The sequence below is a fragment of the Eleginops maclovinus genome, chromosome 8 (genome assembly GCF_036324505.1).
Source record: "Eleginops maclovinus isolate JMC-PN-2008 ecotype Puerto Natales chromosome 8, JC_Emac_rtc_rv5, whole genome shotgun sequence".
In the NCBI taxonomy this organism is placed as follows: domain Eukaryota; kingdom Metazoa; phylum Chordata; class Actinopteri; order Perciformes; family Eleginopidae; genus Eleginops; species Eleginops maclovinus.
Window position 1 is genome coordinate 631,386 of NC_086356.1, and position 16,117 is coordinate 647,502.

The 16,117-nt window shown below is 45.0% G+C and overlaps 1 protein-coding gene across 1 annotated transcript in view; it reads left to right on the forward strand.

Annotated features, from left to right (window-relative positions):
- Positions 1 to 16,117, forward strand: part of gfra2b (GDNF family receptor alpha 2b) — a 44,408-nt gene that overhangs the window by 26,678 nt on the left and 1,613 nt on the right. Inside the window, exon 6 of the mRNA XM_063890036.1 lies at positions 9,744 to 9,853. Coding sequence (XP_063746106.1) covers positions 9,744 to 9,853 — 110 coding nt within the window. The remainder of the gene's footprint in view (positions 1 to 9,743; positions 9,854 to 16,117) is intronic.

Below are 16,117 nucleotides of genomic sequence, written 5' to 3' on the forward strand. Positions count from 1 at the left end.
GGTGGCACTAGGTCTTTCGGGGACTTGAACTGGTGACCTTCCAGTTCCCAGGCCAACCCCCTATGGACTTCGCCACCACCTAAGCCACGTCTAAGAAGATCAATCAGATATTAGCTTTTTACGTGAATATAGATATAGATGTATTATACATCCTGCAGAGTGTTTCCTCGCTGCAGCTGTGACTGAACTCTGAATCTGCAATGCAAATGTTCCTCCGGTCCAAAAAACCCCACAGTGCTCCCCCTGGGTCTGTCATGCATTACTGGTGGCAACGGCTGTATTTAATTACTGTCTGTCAATCAGAGCCCCCCCCCCTGCAGTCACTTCCTCCTGACAGCAGGGGGTCCAGCCCCAGAGGACTCTGGGTATTCAGCTCCATCTCAGGTTAATGGAGGCTCAGACAAAGAGGGGGGAGGAGTACTCAGGTCTTGTATCACAATGTTTCATTCAGATATTTCTCTGCTGCAGTCTGTCTGTTATAGATCTGAAAAAGATGAAGCTGCTGTGTGTGTGTGTGTGTGTGTGTGTGTGTGTGTGTGTGTGTGTGTGTGTGTGTGTGTGTGTGTGTGTGTGTGTGTGTGTGTGTGCCCTGTGGAGTCCTTGTGTAAACACCCACAGCTTCATATCCTGCAGCTCTCACTAATAGTTTCGTTCCTCTTGTAAATCTGAATTAAATTACTTTTCCTCTCCTGACGATAACTTCCTCCACAATCGTTCAAACCTTATCGAGTGCACCGGGGTTCACTTCAATAACAATTACTGTATGCTCCTGAATGTCACCCAGCGCTCCGGTCTCCAGCTGTGTGCGTCTCTCTTTAGTGTCCCCTGGTCTCCAGCTGTGTGCGTCTCTCTTTAGTGTCCCCTGTTCTCCAGCTGTGTGCGTCTCTCTTTAGGGTCCCCTGGTCTCCAGCTGTGTGCGTCTCTCTTTAGCGTCCCCTGGTCTCCAGCTGTGTGCGTCTCTCTTTAGGGTCCCCTGGTCTCCAGCTGTGTGCGTCTCTCTTTAGCGTCCCCTGGTCTCCAGCCGTGTGCGTCTCTCTTTAGGGTCCCCTGGTCTCCAGCTGTGTGTGTCTCTCTTTAGTGTCCCCTGGTCTCCAGCTGTGTGCGTCTCTCTTTAGTGTCCCCTGGTCTCCAGCTGTGTGCGTCTCTCTTTATTGTCCCCTGGTCTCCAGCTGTGTGCGTCTCTCTTTAGTGTCCCCTGGTCTCCAGCTGTGTGCGTCTCTCTTTAGCGTCCCCTGGTCTCCAGCTGTGTGCGTCTCTCTTTAGTGTCCCCTGGTTTCCAGCTGTGTGCGTCTCTCTTTAGTGTCCCTTGGTCTCCAGCTGTGTGCGTCTCTCTTTAGTGTCCCCTGGTCTCCAGCTGTGTGCGTCTCTCTTTAGTGTCCCCTGGTCTCCAGCTGTGTGCGTCTCTCTTTAGTGTCCCCTGGTCTCCAGCTGTGTGCGTCTCTCTTTAATGTCCCTTGGTCTCATCCATGATGGACAGCAGTCTGTCAGAGTCCTCCTCTCCACCACAGCCTCTAAAGGGTCCAGTTTGATGCCGATGACAGAGCCAGCTTTCCTGATCAGTTTATTGATTCTGCTGGTGTCACCCCCCCCCCCCCCCAGCAGACGGCTGGGGGGGGGGGGGGGGGAAGAGAGCACTAGCAACAACAGACTGGTAGAAGATCTCCAACATCTTGCTGCACACGTTGAAGGATCTCAGCCTCCTCAGGAAATACAGTCTGCTCATCCCCTTCTTGTACACAGCGTCAGTGTTGGCCCTCCAGCTCAGTCCGTTGTCGAGGTGCACTCCCAGGTACTTGTAGTCCTCCACCACAGCCACATCCTCTCCCAGAATACACAGGGGCAGTGGAGACGTCCTCTTCCTCCTGAAGTCAGTGACTATCTCTCTGGTCTTGGCCACATTCAGAAGCAGATGGTTTCTTCCAGTCCACTCCACAAAACCCTCCACCAGCGCTCTGTACTCCTCCCCCCGTCCATCCCTTAAACACCCTACCACTGCAGGGTCATCAGAGAGCTCCTGCAGGTGGCATGACTCTGAGCTGTATGAGAGTCAGTGGTGTGTAAGGTGAACAGGAAGGGAGACAGCACAGTCCCCTGAGGAGCTCCTGTACTACCAACCACCACCTCAGACAGGACACTGCCCAGCCGGACACACTGTGGCCTGTCTGTGAGGTAGCTGGTGGTCCAGGAGAGGGTGGAGGCGTCTACCCTCATAGCCTGCAGCTGGTTCCTCAGGAGCCGAGCTGGATTGTGTTGAATGCACTGGAGAAATCAAAGAGGGTGATTCTCACAGTGCACCCCGACCCCTCCAGGTATCAGATTTACAGAAACCTGATTTACAAATATGACTTCAAGAGAAGCTGCATTAGGTGCACTTCCTGGGCTTTTTTTCACAGTGATACTCTGGAGGTCTTTATGCTGCGTCTCTTCTCTCAGAAAGTAATCAGGGAAATCAGCTGAAGGAAGTTAGAACACTTGTGGGTCAAAATTGCTCTTTTGATTGATAACCACCAGCTTCAAAGGTTACAGACTGAAGTGGGTGAGTAACACCTCCTCCCCCCCTTCATCAGGGACTAGGTGCCCTTCAGAAAAGAGTGTGTGTGAAAAAAGAAAAAGGGCAGTAATGCAACTTTCACAAGATGGTTCAAATAAATTCATAAAGAAATGAATCAAATAAAATACAATAAGAATGTTTAATACATTTGAAAGAGAATAAGAACAAAAATACATTCAATTGATATAATTAAAGTCACATTTGAGACCTGGAGGTTGGGCAGTCCAATACAACTTTCCCTGAATGGATAAAATAATTTAAAAAAGATTTACGCAAATTAAGAACAATGAATATATAACTAGAAGAAGGAAAGTGCAGTAATTCTATATTAGACTTTAGTTAAAGGCATCTGTCAAAAGTTTCTGGGAAGCTTTTTTTGAAGTTTTAAAGACAGAACGTTCATGGATTAATTAAGAGAAGACTGCAGATGAATCTTCAGTCGTGAATATCGGACAGGTATGGAGGATGAGTTCTCATGCAGTGGAGGAGGTGTAACGAGGGAGAATCAGAGAAGTGAGGAAGCTGCTTTCAGCCTTCGGTCGGATCAGTTGCTCCCTCGCTCTCATTCTGCTTTCCTGCTTCACTTCTGCTCCTCTCAAGGCCGAGGTCACAGAGCTGAATGTGGATAATCACTCTTGAGAGAGTTTGGGTCTGCAGGCCGACCACTACCTTCATCCGTATTCATAAGGGAAGTCCCTGCAGCTTGGATCTCATTTCTATCAGTAAGAGTTTATCTGTCATGATTCCTGCAGAAACAGATTTCCTCTTTTCTTATTTTATTTTTCCTCCTCCTCAACTCATGCTGACTACATTACCCATAATGCAACTGAAACACTGGATATTTGTGGGTAAAAGTGAAAGCCTTGCAGTATAATTAAATCTCAATCTAGTTTTGGGATTTGATAAAGATTAACCAAAGAAGCAGATCCTTCTAAGTTTCTGCAGTGACATCAGTTTAACAAGTCCAGAGAAAATGTTCCTGAAATAGAAATAAAACTGAGCTGCTCAATTAGCAGCGGAGCTAACGGCACTACTGAGTGTTTTGCATTTTTAGAATCTGACCCTTACCCAGATCTGTTGTGTTTTAAATCTGATTTTTCAACCTGTTTATATCCTCAAAGCTCTGCAGAGGGAAATAAATCCAGTATATTTTCCTCCCGTCTGTCTTTGGATTTAGAAACCAGATAATATTTAATGACGCACGGCGGAGGGAAGGGAATGCTTTATCTCGGAGGATGAAGGTTAATGCTGCCTCTGTTTTACATAAATGTTCATAAATCTGGAATCCACACTTAGGAAGCAGACGTGGTGCAGCAGATTGAAGCGTCCCTCGTTAACGCCCTCCGTTGGAAATGCTTTATAGAAGTTAATTGAACACATCCTGGTTAAAGCGTCACCGCTAGATAAGAGGATCTGTAGTCCCTGAGTCACACACGCGCTCCTATTGGCTAGCGTCGTACGTGATAGGCTAAGGGGGCGGGACATCTCTAAGCGGTTGACCAATCACAACAGAGCTGACCAATCACAGCAGACTGGGCTCTGGTTTCAGACAGAGGGTGAAAAGAGGAGGCAGGCAGTATGAGAGAAATAAAGAGCTTCCAACCCGTGACACTGAAGATAAAGACAGAACAGACTCAAATAAAGCTCGATCAATCCACACGATCAGGGTTGTGTGTGTAAGAACAAAACACACTCTGTCTGAGGTGTGTGTGATTCTACAGGGCGACATCGTTTACCTGCTCAGGTTCTCAGATATCAGCCTCCAGAAGCAATATATACATTTCAAATGAGAGGGAAGTGACCCCTTTACGACCTTCAAAACAGAGAGACACACACACACACACACACCACACCACACCACACACCACACACCACACACACACACACACACTTGCTATTGACTGTTGGAGGTTTCCATCAGGACTCATCTGCTGGATGTGAAGATTTATGAGCATTATCTTCCCCATGACCCCCATCACCCTGTATCAGTGTGTGTATGCAGAACACACACACAAACACACACACACACACATCGTGCACCGAGGTATGGGCATAAACTGACCCCCCCACACAGACACCCCCAAGTGTGTTTTAAGGCGATGAAGCAATCTGACGCCGGCGTCGCTCCATTACTCCGTCAGTGAGGGAAATATCTGCAGAGGTCACAGAGGATGCAGTATGTGTGTGTGTGTGTGTGTGTGTGTGTGTGTGTGTGTGTGTGTGTGTGTGTGTTTACAGAAGTGATGTGGAGAGAGATGAGTCTTTAAAGAGGAAATAAGCAGAAGTAAAAGGAGATCTTACATCCTGTACGTCATGAAGAAAATAACTTCCTTAATGTTCAGGTACACAAATACTATTATAGTGTGTGTGTGTGTGTGTGTGTGTGTGTGTGTGTGTGTGTGTGTGTGTGTGTGTGTGTGTGTGTGTGTGTGTGTGTGTGTGTGTGTGTGTGTGTGTGAGAGAGTCATTGTCTCTGTACTTTGAGTTTAATTAGCTCGATGTGGGAGTCCCTGTGATATATTTTCATATAAACGTGATTAAAGACGAGGCTCCTGCAGCACGTCTCTCAGGTCTGGATCGTAAACTGATAATCTCTCTGTTCCTTTTCTTCAAATGTCACCGTGAGGTAGTGCTACCTGATCCACAGCGACCCACGTTCAGCTTTGTGTAGATTTAAAAGTCTTCATTCTCTCAAATCTATGAAAAGTAAGTTGCCTAATCTTGGGAGAAACTTGCTGAAAGTTGCAAAATCTAGAAAGAAAGCAAATAAATCTGTCAAGAAAGCAGCTAATTACTGAGGAGGTTGTTGAGAGTGGATTCATCTAGCCTGAAAGTCACTAAATCAACGAAAACGTTGCTTAAAATAGCGAGATTGCATCTACATCTAGCAAAAAATACTCTAGCAAGATTTAAGTCGCTAATCTAGTGTGAAAAAGTCACTTCAAATCAGTCAGTCCAGCTAGAGTCGCCTATTTTAGCAGGAAAGTTGCTGATTCTGACAAAAATGTTAATAAATCCAGAGAGAAAGCCGCTAAAGCTAGCAAGGTAGAGGCTAGTCCTGGCTACAGAGACGCTTAATATAGCGATTGTCAACTGATTTACCTCGGAAGTTGCTTAAACCAGCAAGATGTTAATGAATGCAGCTTCTGAAGACACCCCAAAAACCCTAAAATAGGCCTTAGGTGGACAGGTACAGAGACGGACACTAATGTATTTGACTGAACTACATCCATTCATTTGTAACCTGCATCACTGAACCATGACTGGCTGTGAACCTGGATCCTCCTGGGGTGTGTAATCTACATTTAGGGAGTTTTAAAGTTGTGCCGGTGGAACGAAAGACATTAACTCTAGACGGAAAGTTGATGAGTCCAGCGGGGGAACATCGCCTTTCCCTGTGGAAGCTGCTGTGGGGTCTGTGTTTCTGCATTCATGGGGTTTTAGAGCTGTACCGGGTGTGGAGGAGATCTAATTGATATTTAATCAGTGAACTGCAGCGCGGATGAAGGTGAGGAGGAGACTCTGTGAAACTCGTCTCATTCCCTCGGGCCTCGTTAAAGATTCATCTGGACTAATCACCGGGAGAGAAACGCTCGGAGGTCCTCTGACCTACAACGTGTTTCCTCTGAATCAGATCCTCTCTTTGCTGCTTTGGACATGAAAAAATAAACACATTTAAATAAGGCATGAGGCGAGGTGGTTCACAGCTGATGCATACTGTATGAGAGGGGGTCATTTAGAGGATCACACCGGTGCTTCTGAAGGTGCAAAAAGGGCTAAATCTGTATCATTACTACATTGCATCACATTGAGCCTTACCATAAGTGCAAAAACATAGAGTCAAACTCCGAACAACAAGGAGACGTCAGATATACTCACTTCAAACCAGTCATACCATTGTTAGTGCTGGTGAATTAGTAAAAGGGCCTAAGCTAAATCTATGGAGAGCTTTTTCAATGGAAACAGATGCGTCTTCAGGAAGACCTGACGTCAATGGGGAGCTCCTTCCACCAATCAGGAGCCAGACATTTGGAAACAAATCTGAAGTTTGAAAAGAAAATTGGGAGTCTGAATTTTAAAAAGAAGATGATTAGGGCCACATGAAGAAGGAGTTAGAATAATGAGAAGAAAGGGGACATTTTTAAAAGTCGACATTCAGATTTTAGGAAAAAGCGAAAATGTTGACAAAAGAATCAGAATGTCTTCAAAATCTACTTCTAGAAAAGAATCCAGAAATTTCAAACAAGTCAGACTGACTTTCTTCAAAGTTTCAACTTGTAACAACGAAGAGGTTGTGTCCAGCCCCAAATGTCACAAAATCTGGTCAGAAGTTTGAATACATATTACGTTTGTGAAGTTTAAAAGAAAGGTTAACTATTTGTTGTTATGAGCCAGGTTAATTAGGGGATCAGACGTGTATCTTCTCCAGTTTATCTCAAATACTCTGACTTTAATCATCATGTTATCAATGGTGGTGTATTCAGTTTGTCCTCAGAGGTAAGCAGTCCTCGGGGTAAACCTGCTGTTCACTAAAAGGCTCTCCACGTAATCCTGCCCTTCCTTCAGCTTGCTCAGACAATGTTCTCACTGAAAAAGAAAAGCACTGTTCCTGGAAACGCTCCAAATAAATCTCTGTGAGCGTCCGCCTCGCTCCGGCCGTCTGATCCGCACCGGAGAACCATTACTGCTCGCAGCTTGGTTATAACAGAGTGACGTTTTCAAAGCACCATGAGATATTCAACGTGGATTATTCCTGAAGCTCTGTGTGCACAAAGCAACGACCATCAGCTCGCCCCTCGCTCCTCTCTGTCCTATTCTTTTATTTTAAGCCTCCTGAGTCTCCGTCCACATCAGACCTTATATGGGTCAGGTGTTACAGAATGAGGACTTCCTCTTTCTGTGTCACAGAGACACAAGCAGAGGAAGAGAAGGCAGAAAAAGTGGCAGAGAAAACATAGACTGCTTCACTTAATCTGGGACCAGAGGTAAATCAAAACACACTCAGAAAACGAGTTCTAGAGACGTCACTGGAGGACCGATGTCAGACTGATCACAGCCGCCCCTCGTTAAACCGGCCGGACTTCTTTCCGCGGATTGATATGGCCGCACACAGTCCCTGGATCCTCCTCAGCAACAGTCTGTTCTCCTTAGCAACGGTCTGTTCTCCTCAGCAACGGTCTGTTCTCCTTAGCAACGGTCTGTTCTCCTTAGCAACGGTCTGTTCTCCTCAGCAACGGTCTGTTCTCCTTAGCAACGGTCTGTTCTCCTCAGCAACGGTCTGTTCTCCTTAGCAACGGTCTGTTCTCCTTAGCAACGGTCTGTTCTCCTCAGCAACGGTCTGTTCTCCTCAGCAACGGTCTGTTCTCCTCAGCAACGGTCTGTTCTCCTCAGCAACGGTCTGTTCTCCTTAGCAACGGTCTGTTCTCCTTAGCAACGGTCTGTTCTCCTCAGCAACGGTCTGTTCTCCTTAGCAACGGTCTGTTCTCCTCAGCAACGGTCTGTTCTCCTTAGCAACGGTCTGTTAGCGAGTCTATTAACAACCTCTGAGATATCCAAATTGACCAATCAGATTCAACTATTCAACTGAGCTGTCTGATAAATACTCCTTTCTGCTGACTGACTTCATTCCATGTGTATGTTCAGTTTTATAATGATGATTGTTACTTTATTATTACTGTTTTTAATTTAACCCAGCTTGCCTTTTATTAAATATGTTCGCCTGCTCTTTAGTTTGTCTTTGTCTGCACGTCTCAAGCTTGTTGTCCTTGTTGGCCACCGTAGATCTGTCCTTTAAATATCTGGAACTCTTTCAAAAACACAAACTCTGCAACCTTTGGATGGTGTGTGTGTGTGTGTGTCACTTTATAAAAACAGAGTCACCGAGAGACTGGAGGAAAGTGTGTGTGTGTCGATGCAGGTTATTGTCCTTTCTTTTGTCTCGAACTGACATCGTTGACAGGATTACACACACACACACACACACACACACACACACACACACACACACACACACACACACACACACACACACACACAAACACACACACACACACACACACTGAACCCTGTGTGAAAGTCAAAAGAGCATCACTCCGCCTGTCACACTGTATCACTCCCTGCAGCCGTGCAGCCGACAGACGAGGAAACACAAACACTCTCTGAGGGAGCTGAGAACGTGTCACACACACACGCACACACACACACACACACACACACACCATGGTACACTGTACACAATACAAAGCTGCATTGATTTGAGTCACATGACATTGAATGATTACCAGAATGAGACTTTGCAGTTTGCAAACTTCTGATTCCGGTACGACTTCTTCCCCCTTGGGTTTCCCTGTCTGTTTCTCCACAGCTCCTCATATAAAGACAGGAAGAAGAATGGTGTTGTTGGAGAGACTAACGGAAAAGAGGCGCAGGAATGAAGCGTAGAGAAACAAAGAGAGGCAGAAGTAGGACAGGAGATTAGCTGCTGATCAGTCTCTCTGAGCATTATCACCAGGATGTAGAAACTGCAGGACCTGCAGACGGACCGTCTCTCGGACTGATCCCGGAGCAGATTCTAGTGTCCAGCAGCTGCTGTCAGAGGGATAATCTGATTTAGATCAGACTGCGGTTCAGAAAGATACACATTTCTGTGACAGTTGTTCCATTTTAGATTTAAATGATTCGTCAAAGTCAAAGTCCACTTTATGGTCAAAGGCTCCACATGTGTTACATACAGAACATTGAAATACCGTTTCTGGCAGTCCCACAGCGAACACGAACAATACCAATAACAATGATAAATAATACCATTAAACATGTAAGAACAATAAGTGATGTGAAAAAGGAGAATAAGAAACCTGAATAATGTTTAATAAAACAGAATAAGGTAAATGAAATAATATCAAATAAATTAAAACAATTAAAAAACAAAATATTTTAAAAACTTCAAATGATATGAAATCATCTAAATGTGTAATTATAAATATAATAATATGAATATATATAAATAATATATATAATACATTTTTAATTAAACAAAGTAAGACCAAATAATGAAAAGGAGCCGTGTTGACCAAAAGCAAAAGCATGAGCAGAGAGCCAGACAAATTAACCAATATATTCATTTCCACCAAGAGGCACCCTGCACATTCTGTAATGCCTAATGAAACGTGTTTCCTGTCCCGTGTTTCTGTAGGTCTCGTCTCGCTGACTTCCACATGAACTGCCAGCCGACGCCTCACAGCGTCACCAGCTGCCCCAACGACCACTTCCACGGCTGCCTGATGGCCTACGTCGGCCTCATCGGTGAGAAAGACAATCAAAATACTATTGTAATAACTTTAATTAGAGCCAAATATCCTCCGGGTTCAGCCCCACAGATCTGTTTTAAATCACAGCATGCATTATTGCCCCCCCCGGGGTTCTTGAGTGCCCGGGGCCTTTTACTCCCCCAGCCCCCTTAACTTTAGACCCCGGCTTGGGGGTTTTCTGGGGGGGAAAAGGAAGTCCCGGAGTGGAGTTTAAGGCTTTCCACCCCCCCCTTTTAACCCCAAACCTCCTCAGGGGGGTTTCCCCACACACACCAAACACCACCAAACACACAAAAAAAAAAAAAAACCCCCCAAAACAACCACCCACAACAAACCCCCCCCCCACAACCCACAACCCACCAAACCACCAAACCCAAAAAAACCCAACACATTGATAGGGAACCCCTGACTTTGGGCTCCAATTTGGTTATTTTAAAATAATTTTTCAAAAAATTTCCCCCATCCAGTCTTTTTGGTTTTTAAAGAAAGGCCCTTTCCATTTTTAAAAAATTTACTTTTTCCCCCCCCCAGGGCCCCATTTTAAAAACCCGACCCCCTAGGGGAAAAACCCCCAACTGTAATGGTAGGCCTATTTTCCCCCCTTTTCCTAATTTCTAGGCCCATTTTGGTTATTGGGGGGGATTGGAAAAAATTTTATTGTTTTCCTGAAGGGCTTCCAAAGCCAATTTAAAAAAAACCTGAATTGTTGGCAAAAAGGAACTACACCCAGGGTCACATGATTCTTTTTCCCCGCAAGAAAAGGGGGTTTAGGGGGCGAAAAGGAACTACAGCACGGGCCCCACGATTTCCCACGTCCCCCCGCAAACAAAAAGGGGCTAATGTTGGGTTTAAAAAGGGAAACTACAGCACGGTCAAAAATAAATTTATTTACACCCGCTAAGCTAAAGGGGTAATGGGGGCTTAAAAAACCCAAACACACGGTCACATGATTTCCCCTCCCACCGCTAAAAAAAAGGGAAATTTTTGGGTTTCCCTTCCGGGACCTTTCCTGCTCCACACTTTTTTAAAAAAAACCGGGAAAGGTTTTTAATTCTGATGTGATAGACACTCCTTCCCAGTACCCAAATTAAAAACCAGCGCAGCAGCAGCGACCCTTTTGGGAAACCAAGATGCCATTAAAAAAGCTCATTATAAATAAACAGTTAAAATTATTAAACCCAATTTAAATCAACTCAAACGGGAAAAACCCATGCAGTGAAATGGGAACATTAAAAAAGAAAATTTTCCCCTGGGGAAAAAAAAGTGTTTAAACCCTTAAATTTGGTTGCACGTTTTTCCCGTATTTACAAATTCAGTAAACATTTGGCAGCTCCATCTAATGTTGTCTGATGGGGACCAAAAGACAAAAACCAAGAATGTTGACTGGGGGGAAAACCCGGGGAAAGGGCCTTTTTGAAAAAATTAAAAACCCCAGAGTCAACCAGGAGAGAAAAGGGCAAAAGTCAAGCCCCAGGGTTAAAATTTCCGGCGTAATAAATCTGAATCTGCAGCTGGGTGAAATGTCCAAATCTCTCCATTAAAATTTCGGTTGGTCTTTTCTTTTTAGTGCCCCCTTTTTGGTCCCCGGGCCCTTTTGGGGGCCGTCTTCTTTATTTTGGTCCCCTTGGCCCTCCCCCAAGGCTGGGGGGGGTTTTTGTCCCCCCTTTCTTTTTAGCCCTTCCCCGGGGGTCTCCGGGCCCTTTTTGGGGTTTTCCCCTTTTTTAGGGGTCCCCTGGGCCCTCCCCCCATTTTTGGGGTTGCGTTTTCCCCTTTGTGTCCCCTGGTCTCCACGGGTGTGGCCCCGGCCCCTTCCCCTCTTTGGTGCCCGGGGGTTCCCAGTTTGTGTGGTCCTCTTTAGGCCCCCTGGTCCCCAGCTGTGTGCGTCCCTTTTTCCCCTTTAGGGCCCCCGGGGTCCCCCACTTGGGGTTTTGGCCCGGTCCCCCTTTCTTTTAGGGGTTACCGGGTTTTCCCCGTTTGTGTTTGGTTTTTTTTGGGGGCCCCTTTCAGTAAACTGCTCTTTTCCCCTCTGTGAATGTTGTCTAACGCTGCGAGTTATTCCTCCTGTGTTTGTGAAATCTGCCTCCTTTTAAGCTGCGATTTCCTCCTATAAAAGGGGTTTGGGTTTTGTTGTAAAACTTTGCATTTTCCTAAATATTGTTCAGTTTTTTAAAAGGTATTTTTTTGACTTTGGGAAATTAAAAACCCCCAAATTTAAATGCATGATGATCTTTTAAACCCAGTTCATCCTGAGATGTAAAGGGTTTTAAAATACAATTTTAGTTGTTTTTTTTGGAAAAACTCATTAAAAAAAAGCAGAATATTCCGTGAAACCGGTCTGCCTTCTTTAAGTGCAAATCCATCACATTTTCCATACGGGTTTTAAAATTTTCTGGATTTTTTGGGTTTTATATTAGTCAACGCAAAAAAAATAATCTTCGGTGAGAAGGGGAGTTTCCCGCCATAAAACCCCCAAACCCTCTTTATTCTGGGTTTTTGTTTTCCCTCTCTTTACAGTCCCTCCCTTTCCCCCACGTCCCCTGGTTTTTTATGGAATTAAGGAAGTGGGTGGACGAGAAATTAAAAAGTACTTGCGGTGTTTTTCCAGACTGTTCCAGGCTTTCCTTTGTCAAAGCTGATCCACAGACAGGGAAACCCCCCCCCTTACCAAAAGGGAGAGGAGACCCGGGGGGGGGGTTAAAGGGCCCTTTAAAGGGGTTTTTCCCTTATGTAGGATTTAAACATGAATTTTTATAATCCTTTTACATTTAATTTTAAAATTCCCGGGGTTTTTTCCCAAAGGCTTCTTTTTAATGGGTTTGAATTTAAGGGGACGGATGTTTAGTTGGATAGCCCCATGGCCGACACAGCGACAAAGGGGTATAGGGGAAAATTTCAAAACAAATCCCAAAAAGAGACAACACCACAGGGGTTTGGGAAATTTTGATTTAATATATTTAAAGAGAAAAGCAGCAGAAAACAGAACATTTCTGAGGCTCCAATTAAGAGAAACCTTTCTTTTTAAAGTGTTTTGAACTTGAATCGGTGCATAGAAACCGAAAGCTGCCCCCACAGGTTGGGTTATCTTTTCAACAAAAGATCAGACCATGAAGTCAGAGTAAATACAACCATTAGATATTCCCCTTGAGTCTTTTCCTTCAAACCCATGAGGTCTGCTTGTGCTTCTTTGCAGATGACACTCTATTATATACTTCAAATCTGACCCTCAGATTGATGGATAGCACTCTGGGGATTAGCATTTCAGCAAGAAGCATCCAGTCAGGCGGACAGAGGTTTGAGATGATGTCAAGAAAACAGAAGCTTTGAACGAGTGTCTTCAAAACATCACATATGCACACCACATCAGCTGTCCGTTTCACGAGGCCAACACAAGACAACTGCTCATTTAGAGCTTGATCACAGTCCTTCTCACCACATCTTTTTATGGTCAAAAGATGGGAGGCTCCCCTCAACCTCAACCATGTTTCCCTTAACGCAGCCTGACGTTGGGCGGTTTGATGTTTCTAGCTGATTTTTAATAACCAATAAACACGCTGTATATTATTAATTGCTGCTTAATTTTGGGAATATTCTTCAAACATTAGCATTTAGCTGAGGCTTCTATCCAGAGCAACGTACAACAAGTGCAATAAACCATAAAGATTCAAACCAAGATCTGTGCCGACCAGATCCCCTCACAGCTCGGTAGGCCAGCAGCAGGGTCTTGGAGTGAGAGGCAGCCAGTGAAGGGAGTGGGGGAGAGGAGAGATGTGGGAGAACTGGGAGAGCTTCAAGACCAGTCAGGCTGCAGCGGGGCGTCTGTAGGTAGGCCAGTAACAGCTAGAAACATATCTCATCTCATCCGTACATGAATTACATGTAGTGGGTGTTTGCTGTCAGTGGTGGCAACTAGTTCTGGGAAACATTTAGCGTCGTCGCAGACAGATTCCTCGTTCACCAGGGGTTTATAGCCGAGCTGTTGGATCACTTTTGTATGTGCTGCCCGATCAAACGAGTTTCTGAGGATATTTTGGGGTAATTATGACCCGCTGAAGCCCCCTGTAGGCTGACGGTTGTGTGTTTTCCTGCTCGTACGTCACAGCTGATTCATGTCTGCCCTTGTTCCATCACTATTCAGTTTGGGCTGTTTTGTCTGCACAGAACAAAGGGTCCAGATGATCCCCCCCCCACCCGCCCCAGCCTCGTTGTGATGTTTCTCCTAAACGCCGCCGTGCCTCGGGGTCGATGCCTCCCTTTATGTGCCGCTCAGAGACGTGTGGGCTCTCACAATAACAACGGGTTTTATGTTTTATGGGGATCTGGTTTCCATTCAGCTGTGCAGATGTTTCTGGAGCCGTTTGGGATGCATGTGTTCACGTTCAGACAAATATTATGCATTTAAAGTATGATAAATTAGCCAGAAGAAGCTCCTGGTTTCAGTGTTCCCATCCATGTACATGCAAGTATGATTGGATGACTTCGATCCAGAAGGAAAGTGAAAAACATGCAGATTCTTGGACAGGTTTCGGGTTACTTTTTAAAATATTTTGCATACACGCGTCTTAGATTTCATCCTGTGTCTTTTATATTTAGTCAAAAACCCTCCATTAAAAGTACGCTGAATTATAAATGATCTGTTCCTTTTTGCAGTGAACCCTGAGGGTCACATTTACACACACGTCCAACAATGTGAACCCCCCCCCCCCCGGTGTGCAAACTGCTGTCTGTCAGCACTATGAAAACATTTATAGAAACTGGAATATTGTTCATTTCCAGTAAAAGACGGATCCCCGGTGCAGCAGCAGATGGAGTTTCCTGTGAGCAGATACTGAGACGTGATGTAAGAGAGTGTGAGACGTTTCCCGGCACACGGTCCCTCAGGACGCTGCGCAATCTGGGCTCCTGAATCATATCGTTTCCCCACAGCTATATCACATACAGCACATATATATATATCCTCTGTGAGGAGCAGCCAGTCTGCAGAGGCAATCACCGCCTCATAATGAGCCCCCCCGTACACATGGAGGCGTGACGGTGTGTATCATCAGCTGATAATGATGCTCTCCATTATCACTTATCGCTCTGAAAAGAGTTTCCTCCCTCAGCGAGAGATAACATCTGATTGGCTCTCCCACCCAGGTACGGGAGGAGATATGCTAATGAGGCGCTGACAAAGAGGCTGATGGGAAATGCAGATAATGAGGCGCTGTGTGTGTGTGTGTGTGTGTGTGTGTGTGTGTGTGTGTGTGTGTGTGTGTGTGTGTGTGTGTGTGTGTGTGTGTGTGTGTGTGTGTGTGTGTGTGTGTGTTTACGCTGACATTACAGCTGTGCATTTTAATGATGGTGAGGCTGGGGATTTAACTGTTGGCTGTCTTGGTGTTTCAATCGGCTGGGTTTCAGCATTTAGAGGACATACCCTGCTCCTTATCAGGTCTCTACTTTAAAGAGTCCTCTCCTGCTGATGTTCAGGTGTATATCAGTATGTAGCGTCTCTACTTTAAAGAGTCCTCTCCTGCTGATGTTCAGGTGTATATCAGTATGTAGTGTCTCTACTTTAAAGAGTCCTCTCCTGCTGATGTTCAGGTGTATATCAGTATGTAGTGTCTCTACTTTAAAGAGTCCTTTCCTGCTGATGTTCAGGTGTATATCAGTATGTAGTGTCTCTACTTTAAAGAGTCCTCTCCTGCTGATGTTCAGGTGTATATCAGTATGTAGTGTCTCTACTTTAAAGAGTCCTCTCCTGCTGATGTTCAGGTGTATATCAGTATGTAGTGTCTCTACTTTAAAGAGTCCTCTCCTGCTGATGTTCAGGTGTATATCAGTATGTAGAGTCTCTACTTTAAAGAGTCCTCTCCTGCTGATGTTCAGGTGTATATCAGTATGTAGTGTCTCTACTTTAAAGAGTCCTCTCCTGCTGATGTTCAGGTGTATATCAGTATGTAGTGTCTCTACTTTAAAGAGTCCTCTTCTGCTGATGTTCAGGTGTATATCAGTATGTAGTGTCTCTACTTTAAAGAGTCCTCTTCTGCTGATGTTCAGGTGTATATCAGTATGTAGAGTCTCTACTTTAAAGAGTCCTCTCCTGCTGATGTTCAGGTGTATATCAGTATGTAGAGTCTCTACTTTAAAGAGTCCTCTCCTGCTGATGTTCAGGTGTATATCAGTATGTAGTGTCTCTACTTTAAAGAGTCCTCTTCTGCTGATGTTCAGGTGTATATCAGTATGTAGTGTCTCTACTTTAAAGAGTCCTCTCCTGCTGATG